A 24,440-nucleotide genomic window follows, 5' to 3' on the forward strand; every position below is an offset into this window, starting at 1 on the left:
TACCTTGATAAATATTCCAGAAGTGCAATCTAGGATAATTAAAACTTTGATTATTGAATTATGGAACTTCCTATGATTCTCAAAGGTGCTTTTTCAAGAGGCAACTGGACTTCCTTGTTTTTTCTTTGAAGTCGTTTCACTTCTCATCCAAGAAGCTTCTTTAGCTCTGACTGGATGGTGGGGAATGGAAGGATTTATATTCCTTGCAGACAGCTGGTCATTTACATTCTTTTAGCAAGTTGTTGAGGCCACTTGGAGGTTTATCTGTGTCCTCAGGGTCACCTCAGGGTGTGGAGCCTTCTTGGAACTGCTGAAAGGATTGTGTTGTGGAGCTATGCTTCCTGCACTGCTGTATGAGAAGCGAAACATCTTCAAAAAAAACCAACAACCTGGAAAGTCCAGTTGCCTCTTGAAAAAGCACCTTGGGGGCAACCAAGACCTGGATGACTGAGAATCTCTATAGACATTTTCCTATGACTCTATTTTTTAAAAAATATCTTTTATTGATTTTATAACCACAACACAACACAACATACAAAACATCAACACACCATATGTGTCTCTTTTTACATAACAGTTTAGTTCCTCTTACTTTCATCTTTCTACATTCCCCATTTTCCCTATGACTCTATTTTTAATCCTTTTCTCTCTCTAATAGTTACATCTAGCTTCCCCAATCTGTTCCTCTTTAGATGTGTTGATAACCACTCCATCATTTCCAACCAGAATCTGGTAGCTGATTTTCATGAAACAGCTGATAAGACATTCAGCTCTAAGTTCCATTTTCAAATGAAGCCAAAGCGTCTGTGGAAAGTAATAGATTGCATGAGTACTAAGATGATGAGAGTGAATTCTAGAGAGGCTGATAGTTACTTTACAATGGAGTTAATGTTGAAAAGTGTTCAGGTATTTCAAATGGTGCAGAATATTTAAACTACTTGGGCTTTTTTTAACAGCACTAAAACAATGTTATTACATTGCACAAGCTTCCAAGTTGTCTTTTTTTCTGAGCATAGTTTGGATGTTTGTTGTTTATGTAGAAAGACAAGTTCTGAAAGATTGCCACTTTATTTTATTTACCAAAATAAATTTGGGAGATAGGAATCTAGGTCAAAGTTTTATCTATGTCTGTAGCCCAATTATTGTATGGATTTGCCTCAGCTGGAATTAATTTCATTTCTCAACAGGTAGTTTTGAAATTTTTGCTTTCCTCAGTGTTTCTTGGTTTTTAACATTTAAAAACTCTATTCTTCTTATTAGAATGGTACTCCTTTATTTTTTAATATTTTTTTATTATTCAAATTACCCAAATAATCTGTTGCTGCCTTTTAAGCACTGTGACTGAAATGAAAGAAACAGGATTGAACATAAAGAATGAAAAGAAACTGAATTGAACATAAAATCGAAGTTGGGTTTTTTAAATAAATAATTCTAATGTTTTTAAATAAAAAATACAACAGTAGATATTGAAAAGAAGTGTATTATAATCGAAACTGGCTTGTATACTTTGGATCTGGATTGGTGAGCTCCTTGCGCAGATACACACTTAACCATGAAGCTGAGTGATGTTGTATCAGTCACTTTATCTCTGGATAGTTTCACAAAATGACTTTGTAAGAATAAATTTGTAAGTAGGGAGTGGCAAAAGTTAGTTCCTACATATTGGTGAAACAAATTAAAATATTTATGTTTATACACCAAGTTGTGTCTGTGTATCTATTACATAGTAGTCAGTATTATGTCCTGAATTTTTGTTGACCTGAAAACTGGCAAGTTCTCCTAACTTGTGTTTAATCCAAATGGCTGTCATGACAACTTCCAATGTTTTTGGTTGAGGCCATACTAAAAATAATTGGACACAGGAACAAAAAAGTGATTCTTTTGCCTGCCATACAATATTATGAGACATAACAATGCACCACAATCATTTTAATTACAGTGCTCTTTTTCTTTTTTTTAAAGTAGGGGTCTTTGAAGTCCCAGAACAAATAGAAATGATCCCAGGCAATTTTCTGTAGTAAAACTATTTGCTATAGTAAAACTATTTTACAAAAAAATGTGGAGTTGTGCTATTAGTTTCTTTAAAAAAAATCTGACTGTACTTCTGTTGTTTTAAATAATACTTGGCCAAAGTAGATCAAGGTAATAAAAGTTTTCCATTCCTATATATGGATAATTTTCCCTTATGATTAAGATTCTATTGTAAAACACTCAATGATTTATTAATATAGTGCAATTAGTGTATTATACATTTAAAAACCAAATTTATTTGTAGTTTACAAGTCCTTGTAATACCTCAGAGACTTTTTGTATTATGAAATCTTTAACAAGATGTCTAGTTTACTACACAAACTGCATTTGAAAGCCTTCTCAAAGTGCAGTACTTTGTTTATTTATTCACTTAGTAATTCCCTAAATGTTTAGTGGAAGAAGGAAAAGCAATTTCCCATCAGATAAGACTAATGAGGCTTTCAGGACAAGTTGTTTTGTCCTTTGAATTACAGTCTTTGCATGAAAAATCTGTAAAACTGAATAACTAGAAGGAAATATAAAAGTATGAGTGTTATTTTTACAAACTTCAAAACTGATACTTTATACAAAGAAGAAAAATATCTGATAATGGCAGCAATCCAGTATAAATTTGAGATTGTGTGTGCTTGTGTGTATGTGTTGTATTACTTTGTAACTGGATATTTTTATTCAGTTTATTCTCTTTTCTTTGACATGCAGGTTAACATTCAGCCTTCAGAGTGGCATCACTCCTTATTGCTGCCTCATTCCTGGGCTGGATTTATGGAGAGAGCATATCATGCAATTATTCAAGTATGAGATACTAGCATATACAGTAGATCAATGGATATTCTTATTTTTTTCTTGTACAATGGGGTGAAATACATAAGTAAGCATGCCTGATGCATTCAGGGTTTTCAGTAGTCCTTGACTTATGATCACAATTGAGCCCAAAATTTATGCTGCTAAGTGAGAAATTTGTTAAGTGAGTTTTGCTCCATTTTACGACTTTTCTCACCACATTTGTTAAGTGAAACCCTGCAGTTCTTAAATTAGTAACATGGTTGTTATGTGAATCTGGCTTCCCCATTGACTTTTCTGGTCAGAAGGTTGCAAAAAGGGGACCACGTGACCCCGAGATATTGCAACCGTCATAAATATGAACCAGTTGTCAAGCATCCGAATGTAAATCACATGACCAGGGGGATGCTGCAACAGTCATAAGTCAATTTTTCAGTGTTGTTGTAACTTTGAATAGTCACTAAGCAAAATGTTGTAAGTCAAGGACTACCTGTACTTTGGGCTCTTGAGAGGTCTAAGTTTAACATTAAGGAAAGATGGATATAACATGTCTCCTTGAGATATGATATGAGTATAAATGTCTATGACAGTGTTTCTCAACGTTGACAACTTTAAAATACATGAATTTCAACCTTGTATTCTAAAATCCTGCATCATAGTTACATACACTTTGAAAACCAGAATAAGGTAATGGGCGTTTTTTAAAAAATGGCTTTTGGGAAATCTAAAATTAGGAAAAGTTGCATATAAAAATGTTGCCTTATAAAACTAACCTGTTTTTAACACGTCTTTTAAAATATCTTTGAATTCGTTTTTTTTTTAAATCTGTACAAAACATTATTTTAACATTACAACAGTAATGTGGACAGATGCATAACTACAACTTGTAAAATTGAACGAATTTTACAGTTTAATTGTGCCTTTTAAAAATTTGTAGGGTTGTTATGAATTGAAATCATAATCTATAGAACATTTACTGTACTAAGAGAACATTGTGGTTTTTTTTATTTAAAAAGCCTCTTTTGAATTTTTTCTAACATTTATTTATTTTATTAAGATCGACATTGCAACAAAAAGAACCAGAGTAGAATCCACACTTTTAGTTCTAACCTAATTTCTTTCTCACACTAATTTGAGGTTGTTAAACATGAGTGAGCACAATTCATTTAATTCTTTTTGAATCTGTGTTTAACTTTTCACTTAACTAGAGCTGAATGAACAAGGCTATCTTATTAGGTTGTTGTAGTTCAGCCATGAAGTACCAGAACCTAATAGCTGTTAAATTTGTATGTGTGTGTGTGTGTCGCTGCCTGTGTATGTGTGAGTAAGTGTGTATGACTTCAAAAGATTAGGGTAACCTCTATGCATATCATTAGCATGAAGAAATAATTGTCAGTCTCAATTAATGAAGGAACTTTTGCTTCACAAACATAACTTTGTGAAGAATTTTATTATTATTATTTATCCATGTTAATTTGAACATACCAGAAAAATGTGACAAATAACTGGGAAAGATACTTATTTTAGTATACTTTCTCACAAGATTCAATATTGCAAATAATTTTTTCTAATCTTTAGATCACAGCAGAAATAGTCTCTTTCCATTTCCCTACAATTAGAAAATTTAGAAACTGTCTTCTAAATATTAGAATCGCATCTCCTGGATATTTATTGTGATAAATATCAGCAAGATATTTAAGATGAATGCTATAGTTGTTTAGTAATAAAGGACCAAGCAACTTTCCCCAAATTATAGTATCAAAGCATACTGAACTGTCTAAATGTACATTATTTTTTAGAGAACTTTCCAAAAAGTGCCAATCATTAATGAAAGTAATTAGAATTTATCGGGCTCTTGAAGAGATACATCTTCATTCTTCAAACCTAAAATTTCAGATTCCATCACTTAACACATAGCTTATTACACAGAAAAGATCCACAAAGGGCATTTGGATTTAACTGTGGAATAGTGATCAGGCAAAAGATTACATCTGTTATATAAGTGTTCCCTGTAGAAATCACTGTGTAGTACCTATGTAAGTACTCCTGCTGATTTTTGTTATGATTATACAGGGGAGGCAAGCTGAATTGGAGATGCAATTAAAGCATGGAAAAGAGGAACTAGAGCAAGTACAATACAAGCAATTTACAGCCTGGCTCTGGTAAGGCAATGATTATCTATTCCTTGTCACCTAGAACAGTGGTGAGGTAGTGTGGAAAGAAACAAGTAGCATAATTTGAAGGATTCAAAGTTGTAAGTTTTATTAACTTTAAACATGTTAATGATAAAAAACAAATATGGTCTTGTAGAGAAATGGCAAATACCAAGCCTAATCACAAAGAATTGGTTTTTCACCAGTAGCTCTTCTTTTCTGTATGAAGAACGTCGGAAAATTTTTACGACGGAATTGGCAGCACATCCCTAAACAAGTTGCTTACATCGTTCTGAAATTTCTTTCTGAGTGTTCAGTAATTTGATGCATATAGGAAATGTGCTTAAATGCATGACTTTGTTGTAATATCGGTGACCATACTTCAGTTTCTTATGTTCAGTATACCTGAATGTATGGATTCAGTGTAAAAATATGCCTGGTTATGATTACAATATAGCATGGCAACTTGAAAGCTTTGCAAATTGACAAATATATGTATATTAAATACATAAATTTAATATTTATCCAACATTATTAAGCTGTTTCCTTGCCATATAGCAATCTAAATGTTGCTAAAAATATAACGTAAAACATTATATTTGGTAGATTATTTTCAAGGTAATGTCTCAATTGTGCCTCTAAACAGGAAATAGAACAAAATTAGAAATTAAGTTATGAAGGGGAAAATTGTATGTTATCCAAGATTTTCTGGTTCAGATTTTGGAATTTGAAGTTTATCTTAATAGTAAAGGCAGTTATCTAGTCTCAAGGAAGACCTCACTGTTGAAACTGTGGGTTTAATTGCACTAGTGATAAATGAAAAAGTTTTGATTATGACATACTTTCTTATAATATTCTTATGTCCCTGTACGAAAATTAAATTAAAAAAGAATAATCTGTATCTATGTAGAGACAAAGCAGAAGATAATTAAGATAAACATTTGCTTGCTAGTGGGAATTGGTTTATGTTTATAATGGCGCATAATCTGAGGAACACATTTCTTTGAGTTTGCCTAACAATGCAAGAATGTAGCCTCTGTGGCTACGCAACAAAATATGGTCAAAAGAATATTTATTGTTTTATATTGATATAGAATTGTGGTAAAATAATCTGAAGTGAAACAGTGAGAGAGGCTGCTTAGGACTCCACATGTCAACTATCTTCTTATTCTGCAAATCCATCAATGCTTCAACAAATCAACCAGTTCTAGTGACTGGAATATTCAGAACTTCCAAGAAATCTGCAAACAATGCAAAAAATAGGTTTCCCTGTCACTGCAAAGGTTATAAATCTTAATCTATTGTTTTCATTCTGTTCAATAAATACTTTAGAAATTCTTACTGATCTGTCTATTATGGATCACACCCTTTTCTGGAAAACTATGGTACATATATCAGTTCAGTATTTGAGCAACCCTGTATGCAATTCAGCAATAGAATTTCAGTTGATGCACACAATCAAGAGTGCACATCCATTTCTTAGATATTGCCTGGAACAAGATCTTAATTGGGGGTGATTTTACAACCAATTACGGTTCTTCCATCTCTAGTCTCCCCCATATTTTGCTTTCTACCAAATTCAGACCCTTTAGGATACTCACTGATAGATACTCCATCCCCCCCCCACATACTCACAGTTAAAACTGTCTAATTCCATAGCACATTCTTTACTTTCTTGTTTCTCTCTTTTAACAGGGTTAGAGATATGCTAACTGATGCAGTCAAAGGAGCTTCCAAGTAAGATCTGCTTCTTAATAAATACAGGCTGTGATGATGATGATGATATTATTATTATTATTATTATTATTATTATTATTATTATTATTATTATTATATCTTTTATTCATTAAACATGAAACTCAGTCAACCGAACATTTAAAAATGTGTCACAAATACCATTGACTGGTGCTAATGGTTGATACGGGTTGCTGCCAGCGTCCTAGGTATCAACCAAGTACCTTCTTAAAATATATGATTATTTAAATAGTAAATATATTAATATATATTACCCTGTTTCTCCGAAAATAAGACCCAACTGGAAAATAAGTCCTAGCATGATTTTTCAGGATGCTCGTAATATAAGTCTTACCCCCCAAAATAAGCCCTAGTTAAGATTGTCAGCCAGATGGGTGCATTTAGTACTGTATTTCCCCCAAAATAAGACCTAACCAGAAAATAAGCCCTGATGCATCTTTTGGAGATGCATTAGGGCTTATTAATTAATATAAGACCCGGTCTTATTTTTAGGGAAACACAGTATTAAAATATATTATTATTATTATCATCTCTTTTATTCATTAAACATGAAACTCAGATGATGATGATGATGATGATGAAGATTAAATCTACTTTAAACAAATATTATTATTACATCCCTCTCATGAGAAGCTTTCCTTAAGAAGCACTATCTGACCAAAGGCTGTTTAAAAGAAAATCTTACTAAAAAAAACACTATCCCATCATACAGGATGAACAGCTTCAAAACAAAGTTGCTTTCATAGATTTTGATTCTCTCTCTCACACACACACATTAATATTTTTGTTCTTTTCACTAACTATCTATATAAATAGAAAGTAATTTCTCTGTTATTTTTATTGTGGGTATTAACAGTTACAAAACATTACTGGAGACATACTAAATGTGATACCCTTGGTTCAATTAATGAATAGGGTCTTTTTAAAAAGCAAGAGTGGATAGCCTAATCTGGATCAGGACCCTGGTGTGGGAAGGAAGGGCTTTTGGGGTTTTTTTTCCTGGTCCTTTCATTCATCATATCTGAATACTGATACTAGAAGTCATTTCTAGGGGATGTATACAAACAAGTTCAAACCTTTTTTAAAATGGTTTAACTCGTAATTTAATCCCTTCCTCCAAAACCCATATTTATTTAAAGTTCTATTGTAGTTCATGGAGAGTATATTAAATGACAACCAAAGTCAACCTTCTTTTTCTTAATGTGAAATCTTTTAGCTATGATAGACTTACTACGTTCAGAATTCAAACATTATATATTCTGCATGGTAATCCTAAAATTTGTAGATATTAAACATTTTAGAAGATAACAGATTATTTGAAAGGGCTTACTTCTCATTCCGTTTCTCTAACCTCATTCTCCTTCCTTTATTTTTTCCTTTATTTCATTGACAACTGATACATGACTTTCAACAGAGAAAGCCCAGTAGTTAAAGGGAATTGTCTTCTAGCATTAACAGGACTGGCAGTTGCTGTTGCAAAGCATGAAAAAGAACTTTCTTCTGACATTGAAGAACAATTTGATGTGAGTTAAAATGACTTTTACTGTAAAACAAATACTGTATATGTAAACATTAATAACTGGCCATGATGTTCTTACTGTGCTATTTCTAGTATAAGGCGCAATCAGGTACATGAGTTTTAAATTCAGTTGCTTAAAATATCACTGGAAACATAAATAGTTTGTGACCATAAGAACAAAAACAATGATTAAAAAAATCTATATAAATTGCTTATTTAAAATTGCATTCCTACAGTCAGGTCCAGAAATACTGGGACATTGACACAATTCTAGCATCTTTGGCTCTATATACCACCACAATGGAGTTGGAATGAAACAAACACAATGTGCTTTAACTGCAGACTGTCAGCTTTAATTTGAGGGTATGTACATCCAACTCAGGTGAACGGTGTAGGACTTACAGCAGTTTGCATTTGTGCCTCCCACTTGTTAAGGGACCAAAGGTAATGGGACAGTTGGCTTCTCAGCTGTTCCATGGCCAGGTGTGTGATATTCCCTCATTACCCCAATTATAATGTGCAGATAAAAGGCCCAGAGTTCATTTCAAGTGTGCTATTTGCATTTGGAATCTGTTGCTGTCAACTCTCAAGATGAGATCCAAAGAGCTGTCACTATCAGTGAAGCAAGCCATCATTAGGCTGAAGAAACAAAACAAACCCATCAGAGAGATAGCAAGAACATTAGGCCAAAACAACTGTTTGGAACATTCTCAAAAAGAAGGAACGCACCGGTGAGCTCAGCAACATCAAAAGACCCGGGAGATCACGGAAAACTACTGTGGTGGATGACCAAAGAATTATTTCCCTGGTGAAGAAAACATCCTTCACAACAGTTGGCCAGATCAAGAACATCTCCAGGAGGTAGGTGTATGTGTGTCAAAGTCAACAATCAAGAGAAGACTTCACCAGAGTGAATACAGACGGTTCACCACAAGATGTAAACCATTGGTGAGCCTCAAAAACAGGAAGGCCAGATTAGAGTTTGCCAAACAACATCTAACAAAGCCTTCACAGTTCTGGAACAAGATCCTATGGACAGATGAGACAAAGATCAACTTGTACCAGAGTGATGGGAAGAGAAGAGTATGGAGAAGGAAAGGAACTGCTCATGATCCTAAGCATACCACCTCATCAGTGAAGCATGGTGGTGGTAGTGTCATGGCATGGGCATGTATGGCTGCCAATGGAACTGGTTCTCTTGTATTTATTGATGATGTGACTGCTGACAAAAGCAGCAGGATGAATTCTGAAGTGTTTCGGGCAATATTATCTGCTCACATTCAGCCAAATGCTGCAGAACTCATTGGACGGTGCTTCACAGTGCAGATGGACAATGACCCAAAGCATACTGCAAAAGCAACCAAAGAGTTTTTGAAGGGACAGAAGTGGAATGTTATGCAATGGCCAAGTCAATCACCTGACCTGAATCCCATTGAGCATGCATTTCACTTGCTGAAGACAAAACTGAAGGGAAAATGCCCCAAGAACAAGCAGGAACTGAAGACAGTTGCAGTAGAGGCCTGGCAGAGCATCACCAGGGATGAAACCCAGCATCTATGCGTCTATGCGTTCCAGACTTCAGGCTGTGATTGACTGCAAAGGATTAAGAAGGGAAAGTTTGATTTATGATTATTATTCTGTCCCATTACCTTTGGTCCCTTAACAAGTGGGAGGCACATATGCAAACTGCTGTAAGTCCTACACAGTTCACCTGAGTTGGATGTACATACCCTCAAATTAAAGCTGACAGTCTGCAGTTAAAGCACATTGTGTTTGTTTCATGCCAACTCCATTGTGGTGGTGTATAGAGCCAAAGATGTTAGAATTGTGTCGATGTCCCAATATTTCTGGACCTGACTATATATCTCCACAATGAAAATTACTTCTTACAGTAATAAAATTAGAATTGTACTCCAATTCTTTTTGAACAATATCTTTTGTACTTTGTATTGTATTTTGTATCAATTATTACATCATTTAAATAACCAGATTTTTTTAAAAAAAATATTATTAGATAATTTTCAGTGCTTTTGTTCTCTACAGACTGAGCCAGACTTTCTTCCGACAAAACACTGGCTTTCCATGGTGATCGATACCCTCCTTAGCATTGTAGACAGTCACTATTGTCCCAAGGGTCGAATCTTTCCTTGGTTTTATCAGGTAGGTCAAAGCAGATTTTACTAAGAATCATTATTACAACTGTACTTTATTGTACTGGGGGAAAGAAATTGATTTGGATTTTACTTTGTTTGTCTCAGCTTTTAGAATGACCTTACATTTGAAATAATACAGTACATGAAATCTATTCTCATTCTCTAATTGTAGCTACAGTATGCCTTCAGTGTAGATCTGTCAGTGTCATCAAAAAGCAATAAAAAATCAGCTGAATCCTGATAAAGCCAAGTGGCTTTGGTCACCTACAGCCTCAGGATCCTGGAGCTTAATATCTTTAGGTTTTTGTTTTTTTATGTAAGCTACTCAGAGTTTCTTGTTAGAGATAATGGGTGTCATACAAATTTAAATAAAATTTGGGTAGCTTACATTCCATAGATAACAGAGTAAAGCAATTATATAATTATATAACCTTCCTTTAAACTTTACCCTACCAAAAAAGCATCAGGCTTGGAATCTTCTCAAAATCTTAACATAATCAACTTTTGTGATATTATCATCTCAGTTCCATATTGACTGTGATCATTGTCTTCTAATCTGTGGCACCTGACCGCTGAAAGCTAGACCGCCTTTGTCATAGATAGTGGCTACCAATTCGTAACTGCTGAAGAAATAAAAGATGAAAAGGTTGTATATCATTTTGGTCAATTATAGACAGAAAAAGCCTAGCTTTTTTGGGAGCCTAAGCACAATGCAGCTTTAAAATGATATTTTAGTGAAGTAAGGAGGAGTCTGAATGAATGGGATGAGCAGAATAGTGTTAGGGAGGTTCAAAATGGTTGATAACAAAGCTTGAACAGCATGCAGTCCTTCAAGGAAAGGAAAACATATACATGGCTGGCAACCAGGGCCGGATTTTCCTATAGGCTAACTAGGCTTCAGCCTAGGGCCTCAAGATCAAGAGGGGCCTACACAGTGGTGGGATTCTGGGGGTTCTAGGGGGTTCGGCCGAACCCTTTGTTAAATTGCTGGCTCGCCCGCCCCTCGCCTCCCACCCACGCGGCGCCAGCCTACTGTAGCCAGGGGTAGGCAATTGTGGCTCTTTTACAACCTGTGGACTTCAACTTCCAGAATTCCTGAGACAGCTTGGCTGTCTCAGGAATTCTGGGAGTTGAAGGCCACAGGTTGTAAAAGAGCCACAATTGCCCACCCCTTCCCTAGCCTGAGTTCCGCTGCCTGGGATCCACGTGGGCTCCGGACACAAGAGAGCAGGATGGAGAAAGCAGCTTCCCCGCCTTCACTCACCCTCCCTCTCTGCTCTGTTGGATCGCCTGCCGTTCGCTTACCCCGCCCACTCCCAATCTATTGCTGCCTCCGATGGCTAGAGAAAAAAAAACTTTCAAATTCTTGCAGCGGGGCTTCAAAGGGCCGCCCAAGAGCCAGTGGTGCAGCTGAACCCTTTGTTAAATTGCTGGCTTGGCCCTCCCCTCCGCACCACTATTTATTGCCAATCAATAGTGGTGGGCGAGGGGCGGGGGAGCCAGCAATTTAACAAAGGGTTCGGTGGTTTTTTTGTAATTTTATTGGCCCCGGAGCTTCAGCATAGGCTAATAACCCCTTGCTTAGATCGGCTCCCGACCCCCAGCTGATTTGCTCTCAGCTGTTTTGCTCAGAGCTCTTTTGCTTGCTTGGAAAGAGTGCAGATTTCCCCCCCCCCTATCTATACTGAAAAACGAAAGAGAAAGTAAAGCAGGCTGTTGGCTTTGCACGTTGGAAAATTAGGCAGGCAGATTTCTTTTCTTTTTCCTCACCAAAAAAGGTAGGTGCAAACAACGGGAAATTTAGGGAAAAAGAGGAGATTTTAAAACACAAAAGAAAAAAAGCTCTATTTAACTAGGGAATTGTAATAATTAAGATACTATTAATTGTATATTGTGTTGAAAGCAGAAATGGTTAAGTTGTGGTTTGGAGGAATATATGGGGGAAATTATTTGGTTTATTATTATTGGTAAATATAATTAATGGATTTATAAGAAATTGGATTGCATGGAAATAATTGGAATATTCATGTTCATATTGATTAATATACAAAAAAGGTAGTTATATAACTAATTGATTTATATTAAAATGTTGAATTCATATTAAACAACTGTAATATTACATAATTAACCAATGTGAGGATGGATATAAAAATAAATGACAATGGGAAGGGGTATAATATAGAATAGAAGGGAAAAATTGAATTTGATTAAGATTAGAGATGAGGATGAAGGGTAATCTTGGTTTTTTTAAAAAATAGATGAGGAATAAATATGGCAAAAAGGAAATATAGAAATTGTAAATTTAATTGAAATGACTAAACACTGTTTAAATTTATGAACCGGCCAAATACTCTGTTCAAAGAAAATACATTGTATGTTTGTATGTGTGTTTCTAATTATTGTTATTTATTCATATTTGTTCTCTTTTATTCTTTAAAGTTTAACAATTCATTCTTTATCTTAATATCTTTATATTTGTTTGGGGTTGGCTTTCTTCCCTTTCATTTTTTTTATTGTACAGCAATCTTTCTCCTCAAACCTACCACCTCTCTCTTTTCTTTCCTTCTTACTTTCTCTTCCTCCCCCTCTTCTTCTCCTCCCTACTTCCTCTTCCTTTCTCCTTCTCCTCCTCTCTTCCTCCCTCTCTTACCCTCACTCCTACTCTAATTTCCCTTCCCTTCCTTCATCCCTCTCTATTGCTGTATCCTTTTATGCATATGGACTACTCAGAGGGCTGAAAAAGTTATTTCTGACTGGTCCTCGCACTTTTGACCAGACCTCGAACTTACGACTGTCCTCACATTTTACGTTTTTGCCCTATCTTGTCACCATGGTGCAGAGAAGCAGTTGTGAAATAAGTGACATGGTTGTTAAGAAAGTTGCACGGGCATAAATGTGAGGATGGTCATAAGTGTGAGGACTGGTCAAAAGTGCGAGGACCAGTCAGAAATCACTTTTTTCAGCCCTCTGGGTAGTCCTTTTGTGCATATGGACTCCTCAGAGGGCTGAAAAAGTTATTTTTGACTGGTCCTCTCACTTTTGACCAGTCCTCGAACTTACGACTGTCCTCACATTTTACGTTTTTGCCCTATCTTGTCACCATGGTGAAGAGAAGCAGTTGTGAAATGAGTGACATGGTTGTTAAGAAAGCTGTACGGGCATAAATGTGAGGATGGTCATAAGTGTGAGGACCGGTCAAAAGTGTGAGGCCCAGTCAGAAATGACTTTTTTCAGCCCTCTGAAAAAAGTCTATGCACATAGCCACGCCCACCCGGTCACATGACGAGCTACCCATGCCTACACAGTCACGTGACCAGCTAGCCATGCCCACCCAGTCACATGATTGCCAAGCCACACCCCCAACTAAGCCACGCCCACAGAACCTGTTAAAAAAATTGAATCCCACCACTGGTGAAAGGGCCTCATAAGTGGAATAGCCTAGGGCCTCTTTTCATCTAAATCCAGCCCTGCTGGCAACATTGAAGTTATCACTCTAAAAATGGTATTTCTATGTTAATCTCCACCTCTTTCTTTGGAATCTTTGATATCACTTCTTCCATGCTGTGAAAGAGACTATCTTGTTACAAAAGGCTGCACTCAAGGGATGACGCAACAGTGTTATGGCAATTTCATTGTGTGTGTGAGAGAGAAAAAACCAAACCCAGGTGCCGTTGTCAGTTAACATATAGCATCAGTCAAATGAAACTAAAAAAGTTAAATTTTCATGTATTGTATCATAGAATTGTTTTAATAATATATCTCCAATTAGGTATAAATTACTAATAATCTACATCTTTATAATGAATGAGCACTCAAGGGAATCCTAAGGCAAAAAAACCTGCACTTTCAGAACCCCTTTGTCTTATAGGAGATGAACATTCATATAGCTTCACAACCCGAAGTTCTCCCCCAGGATCTGATTCTTCTGATTTATGGGAGATGGAATGGACATGTAGATTTACATGCAGTTAGTTTTTCTGCTTTGGGCTCTGGTCACTTGGTCTCTCCCTTCTGCTGCTGCTGTAGTTCTTTTTAATAAACCTCCCTGTGTACATTATGAACATAGGCTGTGCCTCCCTCCCCACAAAGTCTTGGAACTGATGAGAGGGACAGGAACAGAAGAGGTAGCACTTGCATTCTCATCTATTCTAGTATAATGACATTCCGCATGTTACTTCAGTTAAATAAGATGGAGATCCTTTTGTATAGAGGCTTTTATACAGAAGTGAATGGGGGCACCATTTCCCTCCCTTTTCTTTCCTGACTTTCTGCTGGAAAGGTCCAGCAAATAACTAATTGCAGATTTTCCCAAGGAGCTATGGATCATCTAAGTGGCTTGGCAATTGTGGATGGCAGAAATATGATAAGACAGCCTTTCTGAACCTGCTGATTTGCAGAGATTTTACATATCAATTCCCACAATTCTTACATGAACAAAATTTCTTTTGGCCATTGGATTATGGGAGTTGAAGCCCAACATATTCAGGAACATTATTTGGAGGAAAACTGCTGTAGTTCCATGATCTATTTTAAATTATTTTCAGTTAAGTCGGTGCTGAATAGGTAAGTGGATCAAAATAATAACTTCTTTTAAAGACACTAGATGTCTGTTAAAGAGGGATGAACATAATTTTTTTCCAGTGTTGAATTAAATCATTTCCATGTCTGATTAGAATCAAAACTGGGATGGATTCTTCTAAAAGAAAGTCTACTTGAACCACTCTAGAAATATTCACACATAACTTTGGTTAGTTGGACTATTTTGGATTCAAAACAGATGTCAAATTCAAATGCCACCAGTTTAGACATTAGTGGCTGTATATTGTGTTATTTTGAGGGGACACCACATTTCCACTGTTATACAAGTTGTACACTCACTACTTTATATTATAGCCAAGTGTCATTTCTTCAGTGTTATCACATGAAAAGTTATACTTAAATATTTACAAAATCTGAGGGGGTGTACTCACTTCTGTGATATACTGTATGATATTGTTGCCATTACATAAACTTGGTGGGATGAATCCACAAATGGAACATACAGCTAGAGGAATTTAAATTATTTTTTAAAAATAGACCAAATAAAAGAGGAGGTGGAGTTGCACTATATATATATAAGAAATAACTACATCTCTACAGAAATAGAGCACAACAATGACAAAAATTATCTTGAATGCATTTGGGTCAATATTAAAGGGAGGGGAATGACATTGCCATACGTCTCTACTATAGGCCACCCAACCAAACAGAGGAAATAGATGAACCTTTTGCTAGTCAGCTAACTAAGGTATGTAGGAAGCACATCACAATAGTAATGGGGGATTTTAATTACCCTGACATCAACTGGGAGACAAATTCTGCACCAAGTGGAAGATCCAACAGGTTCCTAACAAACCTAGCAGACAACTTTGTTTCCCAAAAAGTAGAGAAGGGAACAAGGGGATCAGCCATATTGGACTTAATTCTCACTAACAGAGATGAAATGATAGAAGGTGTTGAAGCTAGAGGAACCTTGGGGGTGAATGATCATCCAATATTGGAATTCAACATTATGCAAGCACAAGTAGTAGAACAAAGTCAAACTAGAGTTTTAGACTTTAAGAGAGCTAATTTCAATAAAATTAGCGAGAGCTTGGGAAGGATTCCATGGATGAGAATCCTCAAGGGGAAAACAACTCAAGAAGCTTGAAATTTTGAAAAGTGAGATTACAAAAGCCCAATCTAGCACAATACCAACGAAGAAGAAAAATAACAGCTCTCAAAAGAAACCAGCATAGCTGCATAAAGAACTCTCTGACAAATTGAAAGGAAAAAAGGACAAGTATAAAAAGTGGAAAGGGGAGAAAATAACTAAGGCAGAATATCAGCAAATAACCCGGGCCTGTAAATATGAAGTGAGGAAAGCTAAGGCTCACAATGAACAAAGGCTTGCGACAAAAGTAAAAAATAAGAGTTTCTTCCAACATATTAAAAAAAAGAAAAAAGTCAAGGAAGCAATTGGTCCATTGCTGAGAAAAAGTGGCAAGAAAGTGACAAGCAACAGGGAGAAAGTAGAACCACTTAACTCATTGTTTGCATCTGTCTTTACACAAAGGGAAAAAACAGTCCAACCTATCAAAAACAGCACCACAAAAAACAGATTAGGAACACAAGTTAAAATAGGGAAGAAAATGGTAAGTGAGCACCTGTCTACCCTAGACGAGTTGAAATCACCAGGATCAGATGGACTACACCCCAAGGTTCTGAAGGAAGTGGCAGACGAGATCTCAGAACCACCAAACTATATCTTTCAAAGATCCTGGAGCACCGGGGAACTGCCAGAGGACTGGAAAAGAGCTGATGTAGTTCCCATCTTCAAAAAAGGGGAACAAAAATAGATCCAAGAAACTACAGACCTATCAGCCTGACCTCAATACCAAGGAAGATTCTGAAAAAGATAATCAAGCAATGAATCAGCAAACACCTAGAAGCAAATAAAGTAATAACCAAAAGTCAACATGGGTTTGTCAGAAACAGATCATGCCAGACTAATCTTATTGCATTCTTTGACAAAGTGACAAAATTAGTGAACCTGAGAAATGCTGTCGATATAATTTACTTGGACTTCAGTAAGGCATTTGATAAAGTAGAGCATAACCTACTACTAGTTGAAATAGAAAAATGTGGGTTAGACAGCATCACCACCAGATGGATTCGTAACTGGCTAACCAACCACAACCAACGTATAGTCCTCAATGGAACTGCATCTACATAGAGGGAAGTATGCAGTGGGGTAAACCAAGGCTCTGTTTTAGGCCCAGTACTCTTGAACATCTTCATCAATGATTTGGACGAGAGGATGGATGGGGAACTCATCAAATTTGCAGATGACACCAAGCTAGCAGGAATAGCCAACACTCCGGAAGATAGGCTTAAGATATAGAAGGATCTTGACAGACTTCAACATTGGGTGCTATCTAACGAAATTAAATTCAGTGGTGAAAAAAGTAAGGTTCTACATTTAGGCAAGAAAAACAAAATGCACAGGTACAGTATAGGTGTTACCGTGCTCAATAGTAGTAATTATGAGAGGGATCTTGGAGTACTAGTGGACAACCATTTAAATATGAGCCAGTAGTGTGCAGCAGCTGCCAAAAAAGCCAACACAGTTCTAGGCTGCATAAACAGAGGGATAGAATCAAAATCATGTGAAGTGTTAATACCACTTTATAATGCCTTGGTAAGGCCACACTTGGAATACTGCATCCAGTTTTGGTTGCCATGATATAAAGAAGATGTGGAGACTCTAGAAAGAATGCAGATAAGAGCAACAAGGATGATTAGGGGACTGGAGGCTAAAACATATGAATATCCTGGTTGCAGGAACTGGTTATGTCTAGTTTAATGAAAAGAAGGACCAGAGATGACATGATAGCAGTGTTCCAATATCTCAGGGGCTGCCACAAAGAAGAGGGAGTCAAGCTATTCTTCAAAGCACCTGAGGGCAGGACATGAAGCAATGGATGGAAACTAATCAAGGAGAGAAGCAACCTAGAACTAAGGAGAAATTTCTTGACAATCATAACAATTAATCAGTGGAACAACATAGCTCCAGAAGTTTAAAGAAAATATTGAATAACCATTTGTGTGAAGTGGTGTAGGTAGGGGGTTGGACTAGAAGACTCCAAGGTCCCTTCCAACTCTGTTATTCTGTTATCTATGTAACGTAAGTGATCTAGTCAAACAGGAAGGGGGATGGGGAAAGCATGCCATATCTCAGTGGGTCGGGGGAGGTCTTGGATGGTCAGAAACACTAGGTTCCCCATGGCCTTCCCCATCCTGAAATACCTTGTGCACTTAATAACCTGCACATTTAATTAGGGAATGCATGGACGAAAGCAGGGAGTGATCATGTTCAAGTTATGTGATTTACTCCTACGAATTCTCGGGTTACAAATGTAATTGGCAGGCTCTATTACGTTCGTAACTCGAGGATTACCTGTACAATGAGAGTAATGCTTCATTTAAACATATGTTTGTAGAATGTCCTATAATCATTTCATTTGTAAAGGAAGCTATTACATATATTAACTCAGCGTTGAGACAAGATTTAATAATCTCAGATATTCATAATCTTTTGAAGTATACTCCTATTCTACAGAAATTGACATCTGAACAAAGAAAGTTGATTCTCTTGCTTAAAGCTGTTAGTCTTATTCTTAAACACTGGGAAGGTAAAACAACTCCAACTACTGAATAGTCTGCAGAATTGATGTTAACATTTTACAAACGAATCACTTATCAGCATAAATTAGTTATGGGTGATTATAATGAAATATGGCCAGCAGTCATTGAGATGCTTATGTAGAACATTTATGAATGCATATGTGTCCATGGACACCTTCTCTATATACCATGTTTTCCTTTCTAATTTTTAAGGGTTCTTTGATCTTATTATCTTTCTATAACTTAACATGTTATTTTGTTTTTTGTATGCAGTTAATTAAGTGAAATTAAAAATCTTGAGTTGTTCCCAAACAGGTTCATTTGGTAGTTAGTTATCTGAATTCTGTGCTTAAAATAATTCCCAAGGCATAATTCCCTAACACTCAGCAGGACTGTTTTTCTCTAACTTCCCTTGTATTTTTATAAATCCACCTATAAACTGTATGGGTTCTATTTTTTTTTTTACAAATGTGACTGATTTCACTGCTTTGAAATAAATGTCACTTGACTTCACACTGTTCTGTTGTTCCAGTTGCTTTCTTTTTTCTCATTATGCAAAGTGTGCTTCTCTATGTAATTTAGCCATGGTAATGTTGCCTAGAAGGGAAAGATATAATTTTGTGTGGTTTGATGATCAGTCCTAAAAATATGTATTCAAAAGTAAATCCCATTGAAAGTATGGCACTAATCATAGTTAGTGAGTTTTAAGATTTCAGGATATTTCTTTCTCGGAGACTGTGTATTTAATTGTTATAAACTGCTGTTAGTACCTACAAACCGACAGGTGAGTTTAGGTGTGCTTATACACTTTAAGAAACACACTGAAATATGTATTAAGGTGTTTAATTCCCTTGCATTTAGTATTAATGTTTCTGCAACTATTACGTATTCTTTTCTTTTCCACGTAGTGCTTTAATTGATGTTGATTCTCTTCTCCTCCTCTCCTGCCTGCTCAGGAAATTCCAATAAAGTTCTACAATGAATTAATTTAATTTACATTTATATATTTTAGAAAATACAGATTTGCTTTTGTTTTCTTCAAGTAAAGCTCATTTCAGTGTTAACAAATAAAAGGCAAAGGTATGCAGAGTCACACTGTCAAAATCATTATTATATCTTCCTTTTCCTTTCCTAGATGGGTATGCAATGTGCTGAATCCTTTTATGCACAGAAAAAAGGATAAAACTAAGAATCTTTGGGATTTTTCTTTTGTGTCCTAGAAATCCTACTCGGGTGAAAATACCGCAAGTGCTATTGCTCGTTCCTGCGCAGCAACCTCTTTGTCTCTCTTGGTGCCGGTTTTTATTGTATCCTACAAGGAAAGGGTTGAGGAAGTCCTGAATTTACTGATTGCCATGTTACCTGGGAAACCAAATGCAGATGAGTCTCAGGCTGTTCAAATCCACATGAGCCTTGCATTGGGGATGTTTATTTCACGGTTATGCGAAGAGAAAGTCAGGTATGAATTCCATCCTAAGGCAGGTGTGCAAATAACTTTTGCTTCATCCCACGCTAGATATTCAGATTATGCAGAGCAACATGTTTAGCTTTCTGCACTTCACAATTCCCAAGCCATTCTGCAAGATGCTTTCATTTTGAACTACAGTACTTCCTTGGTCCCCCATCTTCTTCCTCCTTCCACTTATTTCACTGCCGTGTAACTGATCGCTTTCCCTTTCTGCAAGTTTGCAGTGGTGCCTGAGGCCTCCTCGCGGGTTACATTCACAGTGAGAAAACCCCTTCAGTGTGGACTTTTCTGCAAAAATAAAATAAAAACTCTTAACGCACATAGTCTAAGCTTTTCCCAACCTAGTTTTCTCCAGATGTGTTTTGCTATAGCCCGTCCTCCCTAGCCAACATTAATGTTATCTTGCTGACTGGAAATCATATAAAATGTCCAAGATTTGCATGGCCCCAAACTGGATATGGCTTTCTTAGTATTCCAATACTGGATCATTTTGATATGTTTTGTATAAGGAGCAACAATAGCAAAACAGATTTGCTTCCCATCCAGTTGACTTTACATTTATATCCCAAGAAGGGCTTAATGAGCATTGTGTAAAGCAATATTACTTTTCAGTAGAAAATGAGAAAATTCTGGATTATTCAAATCTCGGGGTGAAAGGATATGAAGCAGCGACTTATAGTAAAAATAGTAATAGTTTGTATTTGGAGAAGAAAAGGTTGACTAAACTTTTTTTTTATGGAAAGATTGTAAGACAAGTTTGTCTAGTAATTGATTATGAATCTTATCCTTTCATCCTTTAAATCTTCTGTTGCATAAAGAATGGAGTCAGGGGATAAGAAAGTTCTCTCTCTTTTGATCTTTTGAGAGATGTTTGTCAGAAATCAAAAGAAAAGGAAGAGAAGTTAGCAACACTTCCAATTGGCACGCTCTTAATATGATTGTGGATGCTGCTTTTGGAGGGGTGCGTGTATCTCAAAAATAATGAGACATGGTGATTCTTCCAAGTTGAGTTCCTTATTGTTTCACGCCTATAGAAAAAGTTTTGCCAGACTGAGGACTTCACTGTCTGCATTTACAATATACTCTGTGAACGATTAGGGAGGTCCTGTCTTCATCCTCTTACATACATAAGTTCTAGACTTAGTTGCGTCTTATTCCTTTGGAAAGCACACACCCTCTCCTTGGAATCCACCTGCTTAGTACATCACATTGTATGTTGTGTGGTTGGTTGGTTAGTTTGTTTCTGTGTGCGCACACGTGTGTAATTCTGTTGCCCATGGATGCAAAATGTTAACTTATATCAGCCTGGAGAAAAATATATAAATAATAATAGCCAACTGGTTATCAGATCAAGAAACACTGTAATAATTTACAAGACTTACAATGTAGGGAAATGTATCAACTAGGATATATTATCACTACTCTTCCTCTCCTAGTGATATAGCTGACAAACAAATGAATCTCCTGTTGATGAAGTCCCTGGATGCATTAGAAGATTGCTGCTTCGACCCAAGTGTTGAGTACAAGTATGTACATTTATATATTTGTTGTGCTTGCATTTTGATGTGCAGGGTGAAGTTGTGCTTAGACAACTTATATTCCTCTAGATCAGGGGTGTCAAACTCAAGGCCCGCGGGCTGGATCCGCCCTGGAAACAGCGAAGGACTGGCCTGCGCTGCCTCTTAAATGAAAATGGAGCTTGGGAGGGCTGCATGTGGCCCTCCCAAGCTCCATTTTTTGCTGGCAGAGGATTGCAGGAGGCCGTCGCAGCCGAAAATGGAAACCAGGAGCCTGTTTCCGCTGGCAGAGCTCTCGGATTACCACAGGCGGCCCCAACACATATGACATCAACCAGGCCATGCCCACCATGGCCCTCAATGAAATTGAGCATGACACCCCTGCTCTAGATGCTGAGCTATAACACCCAGTAACCAAACAACATGACTATTGACAAGAATACTAGGAACTGTAATTCACCAGCATCATGCTGGTCCAGGTTTAATAGAGTTAAAACTGGATCATAGAGCTTAGTTGTGACTGCTGATTTCATATCAGTTGCATAATATAGTCTCCGTTCTAGTTTCTAAAATGTTTGTGAAGATAAAACTATAGGCAATGTACTTTACAAAGCACTTTACAGGAAAAATGGGGTATAAATAAAAGGAATACGCAATGTTTGTTTGATTATCCACTATAAAAAAGTTATATGTTTTCTTGTTGTACTAGAATGAGATGTTTGTTTAAAGGAAATTCCTTGAATAAACAAAATAAATATATTTTTAAAATGCCTTAGACTTTTAGATTGCTTAATTTTATTGTAGTTTTGTGCTGTAGTATGCCACGTGTTTTCCTTTTTAAGTATTGTAATTGCTGTTATTTTACTTATGTTGTCCACACTGCTTTGGGAACAGTAATGAGGTTAGGTTGAAAACAGTGATAGTAGAGATTTAACATACTGTATTATAGCTGGGCTTCTTATGAGACATAAGATTCATATGTATTTAGAGCAGCTACGTATGTTGAATAATTAACTGTACTTTATACAGTTTTCTATTATATATTTTCATAGTATTTGTGCAGTAAAATAACCTTGCCTATTACGTGGTACAAAGTGGGGCATGCTACATTAATAATATATACTTGCTACATATAAATATAATAGAGATTTAAACCATTTCCAAAAGGCAGGTATCTACAGTCACGCCCTCTGAAACTGAGACAGTCTTCTGAGTTACTTCCCACAGCTGTTTTCTTCCCACAGCTGTGGAAGAATTTATAAATTCCATGCAATATGTAGAAAACTGTAGGACTGCTTCATTCATTACTTTTTTTCTAAACTGAAGTATAATTTGTATAGAGAAAAACGCATTCCATATGAGCTGAAGGATATCGTTTTCGTTATGAGCACATAGGAAAATGCTTTTAGGCACTTACTTTTTTTATTCTTATTCCACCGAAGGATATATATGGTATTTCTTGCAGACTTGCTTGGAGCAACTTAATTTAAGGAATATAGTTAGAATTTAGAACACAGCCTCTAAATTATATTTCTCTGTGTTCTGGGTCTGTTCAATAAATGGATCTATGCAGTGGTGGAATTCAAATTTTTTTACTACTAGTTCTGTGGGCATGATTTGGTGGGCGTGGTGTGGCTTGGTGGGCGTGGCAGGGGAAGGATACTGCAAAATCTCCATTCCCTCCCCACTCTGGGGCCAGCCAGAGGTGGTATTTGCTGGTTCTCCGAACTACTCAAAATTTCTGCTACCGGTTCTCCAGAACCTGTCAGAAGCTGCTGAATAGCACCCCTGGATCTATGTATAGTTTATGTGTTTGCTAGGACGGCAAGAAACTAAGCAGAAAAAGCGAAGTACATAATAAAGATAACTATGCAGTGTCATTTAGATTCTAGACCTAGAACACTGAAGATTTGGAGCATTTAAGATAAAATGGAGGGCAGTATTGGCATCATGGAGTCAGCCAGCGTTGAGAGGAGACTCTTCCTTTACAGGTTAATTAATAAAACGCACTTTTGAAGTAAGGTTGAGTTGAGCCTACCATCTCTGGAGCCTGTTGTTAGAACAGACATGTGCTTATAATACAGTCTGAGCTGCAGGAGCAGCTGTCTCACCCTGCTCCTTTATCTAGAGGAGATATTGTGTTAATTTAACAGCTGGAGATTGGATGTAAAGTACGGATGAAAGGAAACTTATTTAGGTCCGCCAAGCGGCAGGCTAGAACTCCAGGTGTTGAACAAAAAGGCTGGGAAACTGGGAAAAGACTAAAATGTATGGAACAGTAATGCTGGGGGAAAAAAACATTTAAAATTACATGAGCCTTGAGGTATCGTGACCTTTAAAGCAGTTATCAGAATCAATGTTTAGGTAAAAAGGCCATTTTAGAGATGAATTTCAGGTTTACGCTTCCAAAATCCATTTAAATTAGTGAATCAGTCCTGATTCAGTATCTAGTGGCCTCAGCTAGGTTAAAAAATTTTTTTTCCCGTTTTCATCCTTCAATTCATTCCTTTTTTCCTCTCTTAATTTATGCCACAAAGAATAAGTGTTCAGTCTTCTTACTTTCTTTTGCTATTTGAGAATCTGACACTTGGAAGCAAAAGAGAAATACCTAGCTGTTCAAATGTATGCAAATGTATGCAGATTCCATGTTTCGTTGGCAGTGATTTTAGACTTTTCTTTGGCACCAAGTAGATGCTGCCCTCTCTGTAATCTAAGGAGAGCTGAGTTTAGAATCAAATTGGCATTGCTCGACTGTCTTCTGGCATGATAGGAGGCACATATGGTAAAAGGGAGATGCATTAGCCACATTGCTTTGCAATGCCCACTGTTTCATGTCTGAGTGCCCATGTAGCATAAGAT

General features: G+C 36.6%; 1 protein-coding gene across 1 annotated transcript in view; it reads left to right on the top strand.

Moving 5' to 3' along the window:
• The window catches only part of FOCAD (focadhesin), a 139,216-nt gene that overhangs the window by 86,134 nt on the left and 28,642 nt on the right, over positions 1–24,440 (top strand). Inside the window, exons 22-28 of the mRNA XM_034410513.3 lie at positions 2,731–2,823; positions 4,885–4,973; positions 6,660–6,701; positions 8,134–8,242; positions 10,282–10,398; positions 19,817–20,055; positions 21,501–21,590. Of these exons, the coding sequence (XP_034266404.2) occupies positions 2,731–2,823; positions 4,885–4,973; positions 6,660–6,701; positions 8,134–8,242; positions 10,282–10,398; positions 19,817–20,055; positions 21,501–21,590 (779 nt within the window). The remainder of the gene's footprint in view (positions 1–2,730; positions 2,824–4,884; positions 4,974–6,659; positions 6,702–8,133; positions 8,243–10,281; positions 10,399–19,816; positions 20,056–21,500; positions 21,591–24,440) is intronic.

This window comes from Pantherophis guttatus, chromosome 2, assembly GCF_059756535.1.
Source record: "Pantherophis guttatus breed Tessera chromosome 2, ASM5975653v1, whole genome shotgun sequence".
NCBI classification, from domain to species: domain Eukaryota; kingdom Metazoa; phylum Chordata; class Lepidosauria; order Squamata; family Colubridae; genus Pantherophis; species Pantherophis guttatus.